This window comes from Microplitis mediator, chromosome 9, assembly GCF_029852145.1.
Source record: "Microplitis mediator isolate UGA2020A chromosome 9, iyMicMedi2.1, whole genome shotgun sequence".
NCBI classification, from domain to species: domain Eukaryota; kingdom Metazoa; phylum Arthropoda; class Insecta; order Hymenoptera; family Braconidae; genus Microplitis; species Microplitis mediator.
The window spans coordinates 1,611,330-1,634,868 of NC_079977.1; the positions used below are offsets into that span (position 1 = coordinate 1,611,330).

A 23,539-nucleotide genomic window follows, 5' to 3' on the forward strand; every position below is an offset into this window, starting at 1 on the left:
TCATGCAAATAAATATATATATTTATTATAAATATTATTTTTATATAAATTATTTCTAAATGGACTCATAACATTAAATATTTTGAATTAAATGATTAATTGAATTCTTTATCTTCATTTAATGCATGAAAAAGAGTAATAAATAATAAAATAAATATATGATATTAACGAGGCATTTACCTACTGAATGATATATATTTAACTTTACATGTATGGGTAACTTTTAAATAAAAAAAAAAAGTAATAAGCACAACAGTAACCAGCATAGAGTACAAGTCATGCAACGACCCGGTATCGATCCTTTATAAAAGTTCTTTAAGCTGTAGAGAACTAGACACCAAGACGAGACGTTAATATAATTTTTATTGCTATCCAAGAAAAATTATAACTTATATAAATTAAGTTGAGGTAAAAACATTTAAACTTTTTACTTTAATTCAATAATTTTAAAAAAGCGGAGGAAAAAAAAATAAACTCGTTTTATAGGATAATTAATAAAAATTAGAAACTTATTTGAGCGAAGTTTTCACATGATTTACTCTGTGATAAATTTGATTGGGACAAAAAAATATGTGACATTTTTGTAGGGAATTGCGGGCTAAAAAATTATAGAGTAAATTGATAGCCTGTACAAAAAAAAATATCGGCCCATTACTGGGTCGTGAATGGCTGCCAATTTTCAAGCATCGGCCGAAGATCGGCTGAATGTCGGATGATAACGGTATGCCAAGCATGGCAGTCAAGTATTGGCCAATCGTGACAATCAATCATCGGCCAAAGCTTGGTATTAATAGAACTCGATGAAACCGTTGGCTAACGAACGGCGGTTAATTGTGCGCCGTTTTTATAATCAAAAAGACGGCTGCCAATCATTGCAAACCAGGCATCGGCCGATCTTTGGGAAAATTTCGAAGCTCGGCGACTTTATATGGGAGGTTCAAAAATTTTGACATTTTAATATTACAGTAAAAAATTTTCGGAGTGAATGCGGAGTAAATGCGAAGCGGATGAACGTTATTTATTTAATCTCCTCGGAGTAAAATTCACTTCTGAAAGGAGAATTTTTTGATAATGAAACTCTGAATCAAAATGAATGCGCCCGAGTCAAAAAACAAATTGGGGTTTAAGGAGAGTCTATAGTAATTTTCGTTCAAGCTTTTTTCTCTCAAACTAAACCTCAAAACGCAAAACTAAGAACGGGGCTCAATGCATTACTCTATAACCTAGCAGTCTACGTTTTGATTTTTGAAAAATATTCATTTGTTTAAGCGAAAAACGTGGACGAAGTTTCCATTTACTGCGCAAGTGCAACAAGGATAGTTCCGTTTGCTGACTTGAGTGTGATAGAGAAAAAAGTTCAGACCCTTCTTAAGTCTCAAAGTTCTCAATGAGATTTTTGAGGATTAATTTAGAATCTGAAGATCGACAACAGTATAGAAAATTATTTTACTTTAGTCCTCAAAGTAGTAGTCATGACCAACTTTACCACTTTGAGAACTAAACTGAAATAACATAATCTGGATTAGAGCCTCAAAATACTCAAAACATAAAGTAATAATTATATCCGCTTTTGAATCTCAAAAGTCTCATTCGAAGTATTCTCTCCCCTCTCTTTTTTAATTTAAAATTTTCAAAATTCGAAATATAACTTTTCATTCATTGAGGATTTTGAGGTCTTTATAATTCAAAATTTAGACCTCATAGTTCTCATTGAGGATTTTCCGTACTAAAGTAGAGTTACTTTCTGAGCGGCAAATAAAACATCGAAGGAATTGAAACTTTTGAGGACTAAACAAGAATTCGTTTTTTGACTCGGGGGAATTTACAGAAAATCCAAATCACTCCGCTGACAAAAAAACTCCTAATTTACTCCGTACGCGGAGTAAATTTTTTAAAAACTCCGCAAATCTGAGTGAATTCGGATTCAAACAAAATCCGTAATCACTCAAAATTAACTCCCAATGTTTCACAGTCTAAAATCATTAAATTGAAAGTCTGTCTGTAAAAATATCTACGGCAGAAAAAATACAGACAAAAAAATTTTACTTTTTTATTGGGAGATTTAAAGTATAAATGGGATCGCGAACTTGAACAATGACTTTGTTTCCAGGTATCAAAATTCTCATATATATACGAACGATCTTTGAGTAATCCAATATATATTAAATGGATAAAGATACGGGTTTGATTGAAAATTACTTAGTAGAGTTATCGGGCGGAATCTACTTCACAAACTTAAATTCTCGAATTGCAGAGCAATAAAGCGCCGCTTACTTTGCTATAGCATGTGAGAGTTGAAAGCTAGATTTTTCTACTATATATATGTATGTATGGCTATATATAGATGGGTATGCTGAAGTAAAAAGTAATATGAACGGCAAAAGCTTTCCACGTGAGATGATTGAAAAATCATCAGTGCCAGGTGCCAGTGGGGTAGCAGTAGCCGTACCGTACATTGAAAATAGTGGTTATCGTATTATACCTACAGTATATATATATATATATATATATATATATATATATATATATATATATTTCTAGTAGATACGTTTCATACAGATAAAAGGTAAGTGAATTCGAATTGTAAACGACGAATGCGGGATTTATTTCCAAGCAGAATTGAATTTCTGCTACTGAATTGTTGAATGTATACTGAAACGCGTGCGGTAAAAAATATGTTGTATTGACTCAATTGTGAAACTCAGTCAACTTTTATAAAAGTCTATTCACCCGAATACTTAAGAAAAATATTTTTTTACCCATATGTGAGTTTGGGTATTTTATAGTGACCTCAAGTATTTTTTTTTAAAAAGAAACGACTCAAGATTTGAAGGAAATTGATGGAGAAATTTTCAATACTTTAATAGAATAAAGTTTATAATTTTTGTAATATTGTTAAAATGTGAATATTGGCATGGACGTATGTTGATGGCTGTTAGCTGTAAGTTTTGACAGTTTTGATAGTTTGAACAGGATTTACAAATATATTAAATACGTATTATTCAAATTTATTACTGTAAGATGGACGGTGAAGGTTCCCGAGGGTTGTCTCAAGTCCGACGTTATCGATTATGATAAAACTAAATTTGTAAACTTTCAAGCTGTTTAGTATCAGACAGTTTGGGTTCAGTTTGGATAACATTTTAACAGAATTCATAAATATATTATATATATTTGTATATAGATATATCGCGTTGAAGGTACCGTAAAAAGTTTACGCCCTTATGGCATTCGAAAACTGTAAGGGAGGATACATTTTTTTTTGCTAACCGATGCGTTTTTTTATTTGAAAGTAAAAATACAAATTTTGATTTTTTTTTAAGCCCTTATGGCACCCGGGGGTGGTTTTATTTGCAACAAAGAGTCTAGATTTTCAATCTATTTTATACACAGAAAAATTAAAATTCTTCAATAAAAGTAAATTTTCTTGATTCAAGAAAATTTTTTTGAAAGCCTCAATTTTTTCGGATAAAATAGAAATCTCCTCTGACCAAAACAAATTTTCTTCGCTCAAAAAAATCTTGACTTAGTTCGGGAAAACGTTTGTCTTCCAAAATAATTTCTTGACTCAAGATATCTTTTTTTTCTGTGTATGGAATTTCTATGGAATTTCGATGAATTTTTCATAAAATTTCTATATATTTTCTATAGATTTTTGATCGATTTTCTAAAAAATTTCTTAGACGTCAATCCCGACCAAAATTAAGACGTCCGTTGGCGATTGGAGGTATCGGGGGTATCAGACAAGTCATTTATAAATTTATATTTTTATACTTTTTGATAAAAAATCCGTCATTTGGCAAAAAAAAAATATTTTACCTGTAACGCGATGTATAGTTAATTTAAATATTCATTTCGCTCAAATTTTCTCAGTAAATTTTCGATAATTTCTAGGTCGAGACTCTACGACTAAAAAAGAAAAATTAAATGGGCCGTGTAAAAAAAATTCGTTCCAAAAAGGTTCCAAAAAAGTTCTGCATGTGGAACTTCTAAACATGAGACAGATTAGAAGTTCGAATGGAACTTTTTTGGAACGTTAGTAATTTTGATGGTAAAAAAAGTTTTAATGAGCAAATTTAGAGTCAAAAAAGGACGTTCTTGAAACTTTTTTGGAATTTTATACAGACATTCCAAAGAAGTTCCAGAATCACGACTTTTGACTTTTTTTATGAACTAAAAAAGGCATTCCAAAACATTCCAAAATCACTACTACTGCATCTTTTGGAGACTAAATACGTTCCAAAAACATGTCAAAATAGTTCAAAAATTACTACTTTTGAATTTTTTATACAACAAAAATTAACATCCATAAAAAATTCCAACAAAAATTCCAAGAACGTCCGTTTTTGACTCTAAATTTGCTCATAAAAAATTTTTTTTTACCATCAAAATTACTAACGTTCCAAAAAAGTTCCATTCGAAGTTCTAATCTGTCTCATATTTAGAAGTTCCACATGCGGAACTTTTTTGGAATCTTTTTGGAGCGAATTTTTTTTACACGGGGAATTTTTTAAAAATATTTTTGGTATCACTAATAAGAAAAATTTCAAAGGTGAGAAAAATAATTAAACTACTCAACAAATAGAAAATATAAATTAAAAAAAAAAAAAGTAGTGAAATGTTCTTGTAAAAATTTATCTTTTAATTAAATAATAAAATTATTTTATTCATAAAATTTTTTCATTTCAACTCGAGGTACAAAGTACATCTCCCTTGTTAACTCTAGTACACGTTTATGTTCTTATTATTTTACTCTCTCGTTTTTTAAATATTTAGATATTTAATATTGTTTTTTAGTGGTTAATTTAAAAATATAAATAATAAAATAAAATTCGAAATTTAAATATTGAAAGATAATTTTATTTTAAATTAAACTTTTGTTACTGATGGTGGAAATAAAGTGAAATTAAAATAGAGAGATAAATAAGGATGAAACAGGATGAAAATAAAAAACCCAACGTCCAAATGAGAAGAGAAGAAAGTAAATTGACTGTGATAAAAAAACGGTATAAAAAGTAAATTGATAGTCATTACTGAAGTGGTTATGTAAGACGTGATAATTATTATTTTTATGTTATTTTATTTATTCTTAGTAATAACAATAAAAATAAAAAATATTTCAAGTTCTTTGACTGAAATTTTCAAAAAGTAAAGACTCTATACTCAAAAATTAGATTGCGCCCAAACTATCAAATTTATGGAAAAAGTCAACGAATACTTTTATATAGAAAATTTAATTTACTACAAAAAAGTACTGATATATATTTGTCATATTTTTGATATTTTAGTCAGAATTTAAGTTCAAAGAGTTTGAAATATTAATGGAGTTGGTTTTTCATCAAAAGTTGAAATCGAATCGTTCAAATTGGAATTCCCGGTTATTTATCAAAGATACGATAAGAATGTATAGAACAAAATTTTTAGAGAATTCAATTTACTACAAAAAAGTACTAAGATATATTTGTCATATTTTTGATACTTTAGTCAGAATTTAAGTTTAAAGTCTGGGATATTAACGGAGTTGGTTTATTTTATCAAAAATTGAAATCCAATTGTTCAAATTTAAATTTCCGGTTATTTATCAAAGATAAGACAAAAATGTATGCAACAAAATTTGTAGAGAATTTAATTTACTACAAAAAAGTACTGAGATATATTTGTCATATTTTTGATATTTTAGTCAGAATTTAAGATTAAAGAGTTTGGGATATTAATGGAGTTGATTTTTCATCAAAAGTTAAAATCCAATCGTTCAAATTGAAATTCCCGGTTATTTATTAAAGATACGACAAAAATGTATGAGACAAAATTTGTAGAGAATTAAATTTGCTACAAAAATGTCCTCTTTAAATTTTTTCGTAGACTCAATACTTGATGAGTAATTTCAATTTTAAATTTTGGATTCATCATAATTTTGAAAATGTCAGCTCAAATATATATGAATTAGCAATTAAATAATATAATAAATCACTAGGTTGAAAATATATGAGAGCTAAAGAATTATTTCCCTAAAGAAAAAGTAAAAGTATGAAAAATGACGATTGCTTCAAAGTGCTCTGACAAAGACGTAATGGGAAATTGATAAGAAATGTCACAAATTTCAAGAAAAAATGTCAATAATAATCAGAATATTAGCGGCGATTGAAGTAAAATGATAATTTTACATTAAAATAAATAAATAAATGGTAAAAAAAAATAATGATTTTTTTGACTCATTGATTTTCGTATGACGGACTGAGAATACAGAAAAAAAATCTAGAACAATTGATTGGTAGGTAACTTGAGGGAAATGGAATTGGCTGGCCTCGATTTAGTGGAGGGAAAAAAATCAACTTAATACCCGTCTCAATTTCTATCAATGAGTTTTTCGAAATTAATTACTGACAGGATATGAGTTTAACTTTAGTAATTGCACTGTATTACTCACTTGAAAAGAGAAAAATTAAGTACAGAATAATTATGAAATTAAGTGGATTGAGCTGAGATTAATTAGGAGTGGATTGACATCGAAATTTGGGGAAAAAATATTTTTCTAATGCAGGTCGATTTTTCATTGAAGGAAAAAAATGAGGGGATTGACCGCTAGTCATATTTCGTGAGGTATTGACGTCGATTATAGGGGACAGTGTAATATAGATTATAGAGTTTGCTTGGGCGAGGACGCTGACGTCCTAGTCGATGATAATCTCGGCGGATAAAAAAAGCCACGAGAAGAGCATCAATCACTTCTTTAACGTCTCTAAGCCGTTTCAACCCGATCTTGTGACCTGTCACGTAATAAAAAGTCGGGGAAAAATAAACTGCGTTGACGGATGAAGATTTACTGATGCATAGGGAAATCGATTGCCGCGATTATTAATAGATTCGTTTATTTAAAACCTAATTAATAAATTTTTTTTTTTAATATAAAGGTTACGGAACTCGGGAAATTGTATAAAATATTATTTAATTAAAAGTTAGTATGTAAGCTGTTGCATGTATGGTTTAATAAAAAAAATGATATTTTATTTTGCGGAGCAAGTGTTGCAATATTCTAATATAAAATTCAGATGTAAGCGGAAATGAAAAAATTTTTTTAAAAATATTTATTATTATTATTTGCGCGGTAAATAATTAAATTATTTTGATGAAATTATTGTTTAAGTTTTAGTAATTATTATTTGTAATGGCTGTTGTTGAGTTGAGTATAAATATAAATAGCGGGTGACGAATTGGTTGAAAAGTTTTAATGAAACGACGCGACGGGGTGAGGGTGTTTATTAGATTTTTAATTTTTATGTGTTTTATTTAATTGCTCACACTGTCGCACGTAACGCGACTTCAATCGCGACTTTTAAATACCTCATTTTAATTAAACAAATAATAACAATAATAATAATAATAACAGAGATGATGATAATGACGATGACGACATGAGTGCAAGCGGCTTTGGTAACTGACTACTGCAATTATTGTAACAAATTTTAGCCGACAAGTGGACTGAGTTTGTAATGATACTTGTTGCTGACCGCGGGCTTTTTCATTTTTTTAAAAAATCCTAGTGCGCTATTTAAATAACAACCAACTAATTACAGTCAACATCGATAAATTATATATTTTATCTGCCTACACAAATTTATACGCTCATATATTCACATACTTATCGCAAATAAACGAGTGCGCGTTAATAAAAAAATTAAACGCGGCATTAAATTCGGCGGATTATTAAATATTTTTTTTGACTGATTTTAAACCTGATTCCTGTTGATAAATTTTTAACAACAGACCCAAAGTCTCGTCAACTAGACCACACTCATTGTTAATTAATATTAATGATTAAATAAATATCACGGGGTATGTATTGATAATGCGATAAAAAGAGAAAAGTCAAATGTCGCTTTAAATTTATTATCCATTGCCCCTTTTAAGCTCACGTAACAATATTCTATTAAATTATAAACCAACCCGTATAAAGTCAACTGAAAACTCTTTCTCTAGCAATGAATATTTACAAAAAAATGAATAAACTCGATCGAATAAAAATACCGTTGCTCTCAAGATTATTTAAACTCCTCGTAAACGACATAAACCGTGAAAATTTATCAGTAAAAAAAATAAACCGTGTAAATTTATTTGACGTTTCATTTACCAACGACACTGCAAGCTCGGAGCTTAAAATAAAACCTGATTTTTTCTCGAAAACTTTTTTATGCATACAAATTATTGTAAACATTTCGCGAACTAAGTTTCGAGTTCGGGGTTATATTGTTCTTTACTTAAATGTAAATATGCCGTAAGGATTACAGATGTGTCTTTGAGGAGTCAGGAAGTTTAGATAAATCTATAAATATAAATCTATATGTTCTTCACAGAATTCGTGTGACTTATGCTTGTGTATATCTTTCTTGCATACGTACATACACACACGGAGAAAAAAGTATAGTAAAAATTACAATACTATAGTAAAATTTACTAACAGAAATGAAAAAATACATTCTGTATTGTAATTATTACTAAACGTTTAGTAAAATTTACTAGTTAGTAATAATTACATAATAAGATATTAAAAATTACTATACGTAATGTATTTTTTGCTAAGACGATTATATTTTTTACTATTTGTATAGTAAATTTTACTATCAAGTACTATTAATAAATACAAATTTAAGAAAGTAAATTTTCTAATACAATATAGGATTTATTACTATACAAAATATTAAAAATTACTATACGCAATGTATTTTTTGCTAACACGATTATATTTTTTTACTATCTGTATAGTAAATTCTACTATGTATAGATAAAATTAAAAGTTGGTGGGGATAGCACATACAAAGATGTATTACAAGTTCTGAAACTTTTGTTCAAAGGACACTGCGGGCCGTCAGACATTAGAAAGGACTCGCGCGCGGGAGATCAGGGTTCGAATCTCGGTTGAATCAAGTGATTTTTTAAAAAACAAAAATTCACACCAACACCAATACAGATGACAGAAATAATAATAATAATAATCAATAATAATAAAAAGTTGAAAAACAATTAGAAATTTAATTTAATTTTTTTCCATTCTAATATAGTAAAATTTACTAAACGGAATAGTAAAATTTACTAAACGACTTGTAAAATATGCTAATCTGTTTATGAATTTTTCATATAAATCATAAGCGTTTCAAGATTACTATCCAAATTTAGTAATTATTCTCATATTTTTTAGTAAAATTTACTATATTTTTTTCTCCGTGCATATATACGTATATTTATAAATTTAAATATATAAAAGGGCAAATATATGTCTGTATAACATGCAAAAATTTTTTAAGAGTCTTACCTCTATCTCGTCTTCCATCGTCTTAAGGATTAAGTCAGATCAGTTCCGTCGAAAATTTTCACAGTTTCAAAGTACCCGCAATTTCTGTAAAAAAAAAAAAAAAATTCCTGCTCTATACTCTCAATTTGGACTTGAATTTACAACTTTTATACAAAAAAATTATTTATTGTAATCCGGCCAATTTAGACATCCAAGGTTACAAAAATTCACACTCGCCTGAAAATCGGTAGGATTGTTCGAAACACTATTATAAATGAAATGTGAAAAGTCCTCATCGATCTGACACCTGGAAAAAAATTTACTCGGGGTCAAAGGTCACAAAAACGGGATTTTCATGATTTTCAGCAAAACGGTAAGTTTTACCCATACAAAATAAAAGAATCGGCCCATTACTGGGTCGAGAATGGCTGCCAATTTTCAAGCATCGGCCGAAGATCGGCTAAATATCGGAAGATAACGGTATGCCAAGCATTGGCCAATCATGGCAATCAATCATCGGCTAAAGCTTGGTATCCAGAGCACTCGATCAAACCGTTGGCCAACGAACGGCGGTTAATTGTGCGCCGTTTTTATAAGCAAAAGGACGGCTGCCAATGAATCACCATGCACGGGCCAGTATAGTTAGCCATTTATTGGCCAATCATTGCAAACCAGGCTTCGGCCGATCTATGGGAAAATTTCTAAGCTCGGCGACTTTGTATGGGTATCATAAAATTATCCCAGACAAAAATTGTAGATCAGATAATTATCTATAAAAAATGTCCAAACACTTTTTTTCCTAAGAGCCACCGTTTTAGAGATATAACGTTATAATAGTCTTTTGAACAATCCTACAAATTTTCAGCCGAGTGTGAATTTTTGTAACCTCACCCCTATTTTTTGGTTTAATTTGACCGGACTATTGGGCGAGTTAAAATTTTTTACGTCAGGAAATCCTTTCTTTTTTGTGTAGAATTTTTTTTCGAGGGATAAAAAAATTTTTACTGTTAACTTTATAATTAAAAATAAATAAATAATGACATTTGTGTTTTTATTCATTTATTCATAAACTTTTTAATTTTTTTTTTTTTTTTTTTTTACTGAATATACTGAGGAATAGAGTAGTCGAATAATCCGTAAAGCTTTGAATACTAAACACGTACGGGTAAAAATTTATCAGGCGAGAGGTCAACAATAGTAAAGCGCTTAGAGAGCTTAAAAAAAGGCATTATATACATTATATATATGCTTTATACTTATATATATATAACTAAAAGATAATATTCACATTAATTCCTTAATATACTTCATTTTAATTTTTTAATACCAGCAATTATCTTACAACACTAGGCTTTTATTTTTATAAACTAAATTACTGATAATTAGCCGATGGTCAATAAAAAAAAAAAAAAAAAAAAAAAAAAAAAAAAAAATGTGATGGGGACTCGAACCGCGGACTTTAGAGTGCAGACGCGAGGGTACGCGATATTGCGGAAATTATTGTAATTAATTCAGTTTTTTAGAATGAGTTGGAATAATTCGGACTCGAAAGTAAAAGAAAAAGAAATAGCATATTTATATTTTTATATACAATTATTATATGAATAATAGTCAGGTGAATAAATGTTTTTATTATCTCGAAATAATGAAATTTAAATCACAAGAGGATTATATTTGTTTAATATTCAGTGATAGATACGAATAAATTGGATCTAATTCGGTGTTGAAAATTTATTCATCGAAATATATAGAAATATATATACATATTTATTGTTATTATATATTTTCATTGACATTGTGAATTAATATTCAAATATTACAAAGTTTTTTCAAAAATTACCTAAAAATTTCGAGTTCAAATTTTAAATCAAAAACAAATTTCCTACTCATATCGTCACAAAAAACTCTACCGGCCATCGATTGGCCTGGGTTCGAATCCTAGTTCCGTCCGCCCAATTTTTTTTTCAATTTCCTTTAAAAATTGATGTCTCTGACCACCGGAATCTCCTTCGCGCAACGAAAATAAAAAAATTGTGTAATTTGACTGCTAAAAGGTTTGAGGGGTAATTTGAGGTGGCTGCAATTTTCGACTGGCACACTAGTACCACGCAGAATTAGTGAATATTCACTAAATGAATATGTGAATATTGGAATCCACTGATTTGATAAGTGAATATGAGAATTCACTAAATTGAAAAGTAAATATGGGAATCCACTGATTTCATTTGTGAAAAAAAATATTATATTGCGAAAAAAAATATAAGACACTTGTAATTAGATCCGAAATGTGATTAATGTATTAGAATCATTACTTAGAGGAAGTATACATGATTTTGATTGATGAAAAAATCCCGGTGACTGCTGGGCTCGAACCTGCATCCTTCCGATTCAAAGTCTTTGATGCTATCCACTGCGCTGACCTACGCATGTGATCGCGTGAGTGTAAATAGTATATTCGTTATGATACCAAACAATAACTGATGAAGAAATAAAAAATCCGCACGGGAAAAAATGCTGGAGTAGAATTTACCACACCAAACTAGTAAAAATTTTACTACACTTTGTGGTCGCCGCAATGACAACTGTAGTAACATAAGCCACAGTGTGCGTGATATTTTACTACTATAGGAGTTCTGTTTACTACTGTAATGTGGTAAAACTTTGTAGTTTCCACAACTACTTAATGTAGTATAAAATACTTATTTTGTGGTTTTGGGAACCACACAATTTTATATGAATTGGTATCTGTTACTATTTTTGGAGTATACAATACCAGATTACTTGTACAATCTACTCCAATATGTGGTAAAATGATTGAAAGAAGAAAATAACAGCGCCACCTATAACTTTTTTACTCCATTCTGTGGGTATTCTCAACTTGTGTCATTGTATTTATTATTATAAATAATATTATAAAACATTATAAATAATAATATATATAATTAAAAATATTTATATACATAATTAAAAATCGAGGCGTGCAATTATAATTTACAAAATTAAAAAAAAATATATATATAACAAATATAATACAAAAAAATTTGTTTTGTATTACCTGTCATTCTTCCTTTTGCTTACCTCACCTACAACTTCTATTAAATTTTATTTCTATGCTCTTATCAGTGAATCGTGATTTTAATGCAATTTTTCTAATCATTGCCTATTGAGTATTTGTTATTTATTAGAATTATAACTTTTAAATCGATGTTTTTTATATTTTCTATTAATAAAAATTAATACTTAATTATTCTAAGTTTATGCTTATACGAGAATTTATTAATTACAAATATATTTTTAAAATTATCATTATCGGGTATTGATAAAAAGTAGGCTTTTGAAATTTAAGTCCTTATTATTTTAAGTTATTCATTAATAAATTCATTTTTATATCATTTTAATTTGATATACTGTAAGTCTGAAGAATCTAAGATTAATTTTTACATTTTTATAACGTTTTCAATATCATAAAAACTAATGATCGTTATCTAACAGATATTTAATTAATACATTACGAATAAAATATATTCTACTATGTTGTGGAGTAAAATGAACCACAGTGGTTATTTAATGCTAGTTCTTATTACTACTTACTGTAGTAAATGGTACTACAGGTTGTGTACCACAGTGTACTAGTAACTGTTACTAAACGTGTAGTTATCCTATATATTACTAGTCAGTGTAGTAAATGGAACTCCATTTGTAGTAAATTTAACTACACATTTTTTTCCGTGCGTGATGTTATGATTGACGTACTCTTCATATAAATATATTATTGTTCTGTACTTCTATTTTTTTTTATTTTGAAAGTTTTTTATTAAAATTTTTAAAAATAGCACCATAATTATTAATTATATTTATATCTAGTAAAATATTTAATTATTTGCTAGTTAAAGTTACTAGTGAAATTGTGAAATTCATAAATTAAGAAGTGAATAACAGTTTGACTTGTAGAAATTATGAAAATATCGGTAGTTCAGTAGTGAAAATCACTAATTTGCTAGTGAAAATTATAGTACTAAATTTATTAGCGAGAATTCACTAATTTGTTATTTAAATACACTGATTATGAAGTGAATACTGCTTCACTGTAATTAATGAAATTTCCACTAATTCATGTTTAGAGAGTGTATTTTGTATTTAGAGATTTCGTTTGCGGAAAAAACTCAGTTAAAAATATTTGATACCCCTGTTAACAAGTTTTCAATATAAAATTAAAATGGAAATATTTAAAAAAGTAAATTGTCATGGAAATTAAAGCCAACAATAACAAAGCGGCGTTTAAATAGAAATTTCAGCGGTTATATCTGTTTGTCAAGTATTCCAGAGGATTTAACCACAAAATTAACCACTGACCACAACTTTCCAATAGCAATCTACGTTTGACACCGTCTAGCTCAGATTATTGTTATGTACTCTGTTGAATTCCTTTGATTTCCCGTCTACACGCACATATTTACACACAAATAGATCCATTGTAATGCTGTAAATTACCAGCATTACGTAAGTGACATATGTAGCATCTACAACAAACATCCATAAAATATGTCACGTTTTCGACACTACAGTATACAGAAAATATCAAATCGCGCCTTTTCCTAACGACCGTCGACTAACGAGTAATTTTGAAATATTTTAAGACGACTCTAATGTGCATCAAAATAACGGATATTGCAAAAACATTTAACCCACACACTACATCTATATATATATATATATATATATATATATATATATGTATATATGTATATATTGATGGATGTATGCATGTATATCCATTAGAGTTTGCGGCAGTAGTCTCGGTGTATCTATTAGTCAGATGATGTTGATCGATGGTACGAGAATCGGTACGTCATGGAAATGGCATTCAAATGATTTACAAACTTTTGCTGGATAGATGCCAGTAATCACTTCACATGTAGAATATTCGATACTTTTCGGTCACCAATTACCGCAATCTACGTATTGTTTTTTTTTTGTAAAACTATCAATGAATGAATTCTGTTATTGTTCAAAGTTTTTTTTTTTTTTTATCAATTTTCAAATTTAATTTACGCTCTGTTTAATTTTCCACTGATCTAATCGAAGCGAAAATTTGATAGTTATTTAAATAAAACAAGAATTTGATTTGAAAGTAAACATTTACTGGAAATTTAAATCATTTATAATTTAAAAAAAAAAAAAAATAATTATAAATACGAGATATTATTTTTAAGTTGCAGAAGCTGCTTGTAGAAACTTCAGTAGTTAAACTTTTAATTGGTACCTCGAGAATTCCCGTTACATAATCCTGACAAAGTTAAGAAATTTATAAAATAAAAGAGGATTCAAATTTTCTTTTTCTATTTCATCCCTTAAACTGATGACTGATGACGTTAATGCGTATTGTTATTAATAAATGTATGAATATATTCGATGGGAATTTAATTGCTGGGGTAAATCCCGGGTTAAGGTTACGGTAATTAAATGCGAAGGGGTTCCGGAGGACATATTCATATGTACACGGAAAGAATTTTCGTATGAATATTGCCGTGTTATTTATTCTAAAAATTACTCTGAATCGAGTAATCTTGGGCCATTACGACTTTTTACTTTCGAATTACGAAATTTTACTCTTTCAGTGAGTAAAAATCAATCAGATTAATTTTTACTCACAATTACGAGTAAAAATTACACCTAGCGGCTGTCTAAATAAATTCTCTCTAATTCAATTTTTACTCGTAGGTTATGATAAAAAGTTGATGATTCAATTTATAAAATTTATATTGAATTACAATAAAAATTACAATTAATAGGCTGAAATTTTCATAAAAAATCTAAAAATCATCTAATTGCTTTAGAATATGACTTAAAATAAATATTTTGAAAAATAATTAAAAAAAAATTACTCTTATTGTGTTGAAAAAGAAAAGATACAAATTTTTTTTAATTTTAAAATAAATATTAAGTTATAGAGAGATACAGAGATCGTCTTTTTTCCAAGCCTACGTTTGTGTGCGTAACATGTAAGTTGTCGCGAGCAAAATAAAAGACATTTAATTGAAGCCGATATTAACCGAAGATTAACGGAGACTACTGAAATATTACTCTGCAGTTTAGAGTAAAAATTACTTCCATAGATAAGAAAATTTATTTGAGTTATAGGCAGTTTTTCATCAAAAAGTTAATGGGTTTAAAAGAATAGTATATTGGGGAGTAAAAATTAATCGCATGGAGTAAAAATGAATAGATTAAGATGCGATATTCACAATAATCGATTAAATATAAGACTTTTAAAAAATTATTCAGTAGTAGAGTAAAACATGGTCTAGCAACGTTAAAATTTAAACAAAAAATATTAAATTTAAAACAAAATATACCAATTTTTTGCAACGGCCCAGAATTACTCGAAATTACAGAGTAATTTGAATCAAAAATTTCTTTCCGTGTATATATATTTCTAAATTAAATCTAAGCAAACAAGTGGAACGTGTTCATGTCTGACAGGCTTGCGAGTGTTGTCGACAAACCAGAGGCGTGGTCGCATAAACCACCAACTGCATTCTGTATCAGCCTACAGGTAAAGCCCAAAGTAAACTCATTATCATTTTTTATACTCGGAAAAATTACTTTGTCTATAACAGATTCCATTAGAAAAATATTCAGTTATCAGAGAAGGTTAACAATAAATATGTGCAATAGTTAGTCGGTGGAACTGACAGGTAAACTTCATCTGCTAATTGAAACTATAGATAGAACGTTTAAATGTTACACATAAAAGTTACTGAGGTTAAATAACGGGGGTTGTTATTTAAAAGTCAAAGCTTCAGTTTAATTATACAGAAAATCTCGCTCGCGTTTACTTTTATTGCAATCGTGGGTCAATAAAATTTCTTATCAGCTGAAAAGTGACCGTCTAATTGCTCAGGTACTGAACGCAAGGCCGTAAAATGGCCGAAATTCCGCCGACGATGGATGAAAACTTAAAAATTTTAGAAAAATTCTCGAATTTTAGGCCGAAAAAAAAGTCGGCTCAATTGACCGGCATATTTTCGGCTTTTTTTTAATAAAATTCTACGACTTCGGTGTGAAATCGGTCAAATTTCGGTCACTTTGAAAAAAATTTAATGATTTCGGCCGAAAATTTTTTTACCCGGGATCTATTTAAAAAATTTTTGTAGTATTGTATTATTGAATAAACAAAATATATATAGATATATATTAAATTTTATGATAAAAAAAAATAAAATGTCATTTGATTGGCGGCACACGATATTCGGGTTTTTACTGTCGTATTATAGACCCATAATATCTGTACTGACATGAGGTCGTATGATAAATTGGCTATCATGCGACAATTCACTGCCCTACCCCGGATCATCTAGAGTCAGTCGAACAAAAAAAATAGAGTATGTGAAATATTAACTTTTCTAGACGTACAGTTTCAACGACCACGCCTGCTCTTTATTGTCTGACTAAAATCGAGGATAAGAAAAGCCGAGAAAAACTAAATAATAAACAAGGAAGAAAGTAAGGAGATAAAGAAGATGAGACAGAAGGGATAGAAAGTATCACAGGGGTCACAACCCTTACGAGCACGTGACATGTTAAAGAATGAGCTAAATATGTGAAGGATCTTTTTTCCAAATGGTCAAAGTTCCATAAACAATCACGAATAATGTTTGAAAAAGTTACGATTCATTGTTGTAACTTCGGTTATTTTCATAAAAGGTCAAATTTTTCGTTTGTCTAAAAGTTTTAATTTTTTTATCGAAATTCCAGTAAAAATTTTAAGAAATTCTTTTATCAAAATTTAGATATTTGAATTAAAGAAAAAATTTGTACTTAATAAGTGACGTTAAAATTTTAAAAATTCTATTTTTTATAGGGAAGAGAAAGAGGGGGCAAAACGGGTACTTAAGAAAATACTTTTTTCTAAAAAAAGAAAATTTCTGGAAATTTTTACAAAAAAAAATTTTTCGGAAACAGTAAAAGAAAATTCAAAATAATCCCGTACGGAAAAAAGTATAGGGTAGAGGTACCATTTGTGGCCACTGCTCCATTTTTGGACATTTGATACTTTATTTAAATTAATGAAAAAGTATCAAATGAAATTTCTAGTTTGATAGCGGGTTAAAAGTATTTTTGAATACATTTTAAAAATTAATTTTGTCATTACGTCTTTTAAAAATTATTTTATTTAAATTTTTCAAGTGTCCAAAACTGGCCCTACAGTGGCCAAAAACGGTACCTCTATCCTAGCCCCATGAAAAAAATTTATAAAAAAAATATATGCTAAAATATAAAAAAAAATATATAAATATATAAAAAATATATTTTGAATAGCTAACTTTTGGCTGATTTTCGTATATATTTTATATATTTTAAATATATAAAAAATACATGTATGAAAATATACAAAAAACATTTTTTTCTTATTTTCAAAAATATAAAAAAAATATATTAGTAATATATTTTAAATCTATAAAAAATATAATTATGAAAATATAAAAAACTTATGTAAAAAATATATTTTCAATTCAACCAACAACCTAAGTAAAAAAAATATAAAAAATATATTTTTTGTATATTTTTATATATGTATTTTTTATATATTCTAAGATATATTTTTAATATATTTAAAATATATACGAAAATCGGCCAAAAGTTAGCTATTTAAAATATATTTTATATACATATCATGTATATATTTATATATTTTTTATGTATTTTTAATATATTTCTTTTATGTGAAAAATATATTTTTTTTATAATTAACATATATTTTTCTTATAAATTTTTTTCATGGGGGTATATCCGTATATATTCGGTAAAATCTGAATATATGCCGCGTATATGAGACATATATTCAATTTCGCCCGTATATATATCCCGTATATACTTTTTTTTGTACGAGACGATCAATTATATTTACAAAAGTGATTTTGAAATTTTTCAAAACCGAACTTTTTTATAAAATTTTCGAGGTAACGCGTTTTGCCCCTTCCTCTATTGTTAAGTGATATTACAAATATTTGATAATTTTTGTAACCGCCCTTTTGTATCACAGGATGTACATTTTGCAGAACACTACATATTAACACCGAGATTAGACTCGATAACAAAACTATGTTAACTACCCATTAGCATTGCAGCCGCTTCCTCAACTAATTGCCATTACTATATATATATACATATATATATTGTACATATTATAATCTGTAGAAGCCGGTATAAAATAAGTTTCCAACCCTCAGCATTTACCTAGACGTTGCTCGCCGTTTAAATAATATATCTGTAAGCATTATGAGCTTGCGATGTTAAATAATGACAAGAGCTGCGATATGTTTTACTGAACTCAGCAAAAATAATAAATTTAATTAAATATGTTGAATACGATTAAAATCTGGTGCCAGTTTAAATTAATTAGTCAAACAATAATTATTTTAAAAGCTACATTTAATTTAAATTATGAATTTTGATTCTCGTAATTTATTATTCAAAGGGCGCTCGCTAAATAATTATTCGGTGATGAGTTTACAAATTTACGACTGCTATAAATTTACGGTATATCAAATGATTGACGTAAATAATTATAATAAATATATAAATATAAATTCATTATTTTTTATGAGTAAAATTATATGAGTGTCAATGTGGCAGACATCAGACAAATTTTGAATTATAAATAAATAGAGTAAATAATTAAAAAAATAAAATTTGAAAAAATGCACATTTAGAAAATTTAAAAATTATTAAGTGCATTTTTTCAAAATTTTTTTTTTTTAATTATTTACTCTGTTTATTTATAATTATTCTGATGTCTGCGACATTTACAGTCATAAAATTATCTAGTAATTTTTTAAATTTATCTACTACAGAAAAAAAAGATTTTTTGCCTCCAAAAAATTTTTTGAACTATGAATTGATACGAAAATTTTCTTAGGACTAAAAAAAAAATTTTGGAGCAAAAAAATTTCTTTGGGGTGAAAAAATTTCTTTTTGTCCTGCGAAATTTTTTGGCTTCAATTCGTAAGGGAAAAATTTTCTTGGGGCGAGTAAAATTTTTTGCACAAAAAAATCCTTTTTTTCTGTTTACAATGCAGAGGACAATTAAAATTTAAAAAATTATAAACTTTTAATTAAAAAATAATTTTAGCTCGACGTATCTTTAGAATATTTTTTTTTAAATTTATTCTGCTCCCGCGAGTTTTATAAAAAAGAAAAATGAAAATAAAAAAACGACAAGAATTAACGAAGACTATAACCGGTGTATTATTAATAGAAAATAGCTTTAAGGTAAAAGAAAATCTAAAGCAAAAGCTAGAGCTGAAGAAAGTTGAATAGACGGTGCGCGGTGAAGATCGATGCCCGGGTCATGGTAAGTGTCAATGTATCACTTACACATAAATGTCATAAAAAAGCAACGCAGACATATAATCTTTATCCATTTATCCCGTAATTTACTTGTTTATTATTTTCCAATATCGGATGCTTTTAAATCTATTGCTTTTATATTTTATTTATTTACACTAATAATTTACTGAGTGATATTTTTCGACTTTAATAGATAATTATTAATTATAACAAATAAATATACGGATATAAAAAATATTTGGCGGTAATTATTTGAAGTTGAACTACAAGGCGGAGGTAAATGAGCCCTTGTAGTTCAGTGGGCCGGAAATAGTAAAGTGATTTGGTAGTTAATCGTGATTTTCCAATTGACAAATCTAAATAGACAGTAATTTTTTTATTTTCAATCATCACTTTAAACTTGACACACTTAATAAACTGTGACAATATATATTGCAGATGAACATCAAATCGTAATGTATTCTGATAGTGTCAGTGCATTGAATTATCACAGGAAATATTTTATTTATGAGTGCAAGTAAGCAATTTTGTTCGCCTGATAGATAATTGCTGTGATGATAATTTTACTTAAATATTTTTTTTTAATTATAAAGGATACGGAAGCCGGGAAATTGTATAAAATATTATTTAATTAAAAGTTAGTATGTAAACTGTTGCATGTGTGGTTTAATAAAAAAAATGATATTTTATTTTGCGGAGCAAGTGTTGCAATATTCTAATATAAAATTCAGATGTAAGCGGAGATGAAAAAATTTTTTTAAAAATATTTATTATTATTATTTGCGCGGTAAATAATTAAATTATTTTGATGAAATTATTGTTTAAGTTTTAGTAATTATTATTTGTAATGGCTGTTGTTGAGTTGAGTATAAATATAAATAGCGGGTGACGAATTGGTTGAAAAGTTTTGATGAAACGACGCGACGGGGTGAGGGTGTTTATTAGATTTTAAATTTTTATGTGTTTTATTTAATTGCTCACACTGTCGCACGTAACGCGACTTCAATCGCGACTTTTAAATACCTCATTTTAATTAAACAAATAATAACAATAATAATAATAATAACAGAGATGATGATAATGACGATGACGACATGAGTGCAAGCGGCTTTGGTAACTGACTACTGCAATTATTGTAACAAATTTTAGCCGACAAGTGGACTGAGTTTGTAATGATACTTGTTGCTGACCGCGGGCTTTTTCATTTTTTTAAAAAATCCTAGTGCGCTATTTAAATAACAACCAACTAATTACAGTCAACATCGATAAATTATATATTTTATCTGCCTACACAAATTTATACGCTCATAGATTTACATACTTATCGCAAATAAACGAGTGCGCGTTGATAAAAAAATAAAACGCGGCATTAAATTCGACGGATTATTAAATATTTTTTTTGACTGATTTTAAACCTGACTCCTGTTGATAAATTTTTAACAACAGATCCAAAGTCTCGTCAACTAGACCACACTCATTGTTAATTAATATTTATGATTAAATAAATATCACGGGGTATGTATTGATAATGCGATGAAAAGAGAAAAGTCAAATGTCGCTTTAAATTTATTATCCATTGCCCCTTTTAAGCTCACGTAACTACATTGTAAATAATATATGATATTATATTATATTATAATAACCCCATGGTATAACAAAAACTCATTAATCTCTCTCTCTATGCCGCGTATTTATACCCGAATTATATCAAGCATTACTCTATAAAATATCCAATTTGAAATTCTATATAAAATTACATATTTTTTCGGGTGAAGGTGGAGACCCGAGCCAGCGCACGCACAGGAAATGAGCCAGGATTTATTTTTAATGGATAAAAAAGATGAGTAGCGAGCTTGTGTATGCACTGAAATAGAGCAATCTATATGTAAATGACATATGCTTTCACATAAAAAATTCCCCGACATGTTTCATGTTCCGTTATGTCACATCGGAGTATCAACATTTAAATTTTTACTCTCGCAACCTTTTTTTTTTACTTTTCCTCTCAATTTAAGTGATAAAACTTTTCATCTCCGCTACTTTGAATTCCGTTTGATTGAAATTCACTCCAGTATTTTATTTATTCAGGTAAAAAAAAGTATGAAATTTTTTAAAATTCACTTACTCGATAATTTAAATAAAATTTTTTTTTAAACTTAACGAGCACCAAAGCCCGAGAATCCTTTCGATACTCGGCTCAACTATCCACAGGATAACACACAAACTTTTTAACAACGCGTTCAAAGTCGACCGTCAGAAAGAAGTTTTTTAAAAATTTTTTACTTAACGATTCAACTAAAAATTTTTTTTCCGCGGGATTAAAATTTTGAATTTTAGTAGAAAAGAAAAAAGAAAAATTTCCGGTTTAAAAATTTTCTTTTCTTAATTACTGTCAATTATTAATCACAATTACGATGAAATAATAAATTAATCACTTTACTTATTAGACAAACGTTGTTTTGTGATGCACGCGGGCAACTGGCTCTTGGACGCATACATATCTTCGAAGCGGGTGTTAAAATACAAAAGCATGTCTTAGCAATTGCGCGCGCCTATTCCGCGGAATATATATTTTGATAATCAACAGCGCAGGCGTTAATATCGCGCGCTTTTTTTTTCCATAAAAAAAAAAAAACGCTAATTAATTATTAAAAATTTATGCGCCTCATCATTAATTATATATATGAAACATAAAATTATTATGATGATTCGACGGTAAGGAGCAAAAAAAATTTTCTTAATAGATTTTTTTCGAAACAAAGTTTAACAATATCGAAATATATGTTGAAATAATTAATTATTATTATAATTATTATTTCAAAAAGGTAATTTATAGTTTTTGTAAGCATCCATGCTTATTATTTTGAATATATATGTATGGTAATATTTTTTATACAACATAAATTTGCTTGTTTTAAATACAAGTCAGTGAATTTTAATTTTCAAGTGACACTTTCACAATCTATATTTATTACAATTTATTATTTAATAAATTAACGCCTCGCTGTGTAATGAATATTTATATATATATGTATACGTTTTTTTTTTGTAATAATATTGTGAAAAAAATTCAATGAAATATTAAATGGAGAGACGGTTTCATTTACTGTATATTTGACTCAATGATGCAGAGAAAATCGTTTCTAAAACCAGTGCTCGATATTTTGTACAAATCGCTCGGTAAAATATCGCCGATAAAAGTTTTCGTGAAAGCGCCGCACCCGGAAAAACTACCACCGGGTTTACCGAAAAATATACGAACATTCACATGGATGCCGCAATTAAAAGTATTAAGTAAGTGCTTTTATTTATGTCAGTTTTGTCAATAGTGAGTCTGTTTGACAGTCAGAAATAAGGACAAGATTTTTGACTTAATTTCGAATGAATGGTTAGAATGTTTGGTATTACGGCGAAAATATTGGTCTTATAAAAAAAGTTTTAAAACAAAAGTTGTAGGATATTTAATTTTCGAAAAAAATCGTCTCTTATGATTTTTTTATACGACCAATATTTTCATCGTAATTCAAAAATTAAGATTCATAATGAATGATTCAAATTTTTGATAATTATGAAAATCTTAATTTTGAAATTATGGTGAAAATATTGGTCCTGAGAAAAAGTTATATGAGACATTTTTTTTACAAAATTAAATTTTAAACAACTTTTATTTGAAAAATTTTTTTATACGACTAATATTTTCACCGCAATTCCAAAATTAAGATTTATAATTAACGGTTCAAATTTTTGATAATTATAAAAATCTTAATTTTAAAATTACGGCTTTCTTATCAGTGCTATGAAAAAATTATAAGAGACATTATTTTCATAAAATTAAATTTCCTTAGACTTTTGTTTAAAAAATTTTTTTATACGACCAATATTTCCACCGTAATGTCACAA

General features: G+C 28.1%; 1 protein-coding gene across 5 annotated transcripts in view; it reads right to left on the minus strand.

The window, feature by feature from the left end:
• Window positions 1-22,147, minus strand: part of LOC130675136 (calcitonin gene-related peptide type 1 receptor-like) — a 222,135-nt gene extending 199,988 nt beyond the window's left edge. For 3 of the 5 annotated variants that reach the window (XM_057480638.1, XM_057480640.1, XM_057480642.1), the window contains exons 1-2: window positions 21,765-22,147; window positions 9,308-9,391 (exon numbers count right to left, since the gene is read on the minus strand). In XM_057480638.1, coding sequence (XP_057336621.1) covers window positions 9,308-9,325 — 18 coding nt within the window. In that variant the 5' untranslated portion in view covers window positions 9,326-9,391; window positions 21,765-22,147. Of the gene's footprint in view, window positions 1-9,307; window positions 9,392-13,639; window positions 13,790-21,764 lie in introns of those variants that run through there. The other 2 variants (XM_057480639.1, XM_057480641.1) reach the window with 2 other exon arrangements.
• Window positions 22,148-23,539: the final 1,392 nt, after the last annotated feature.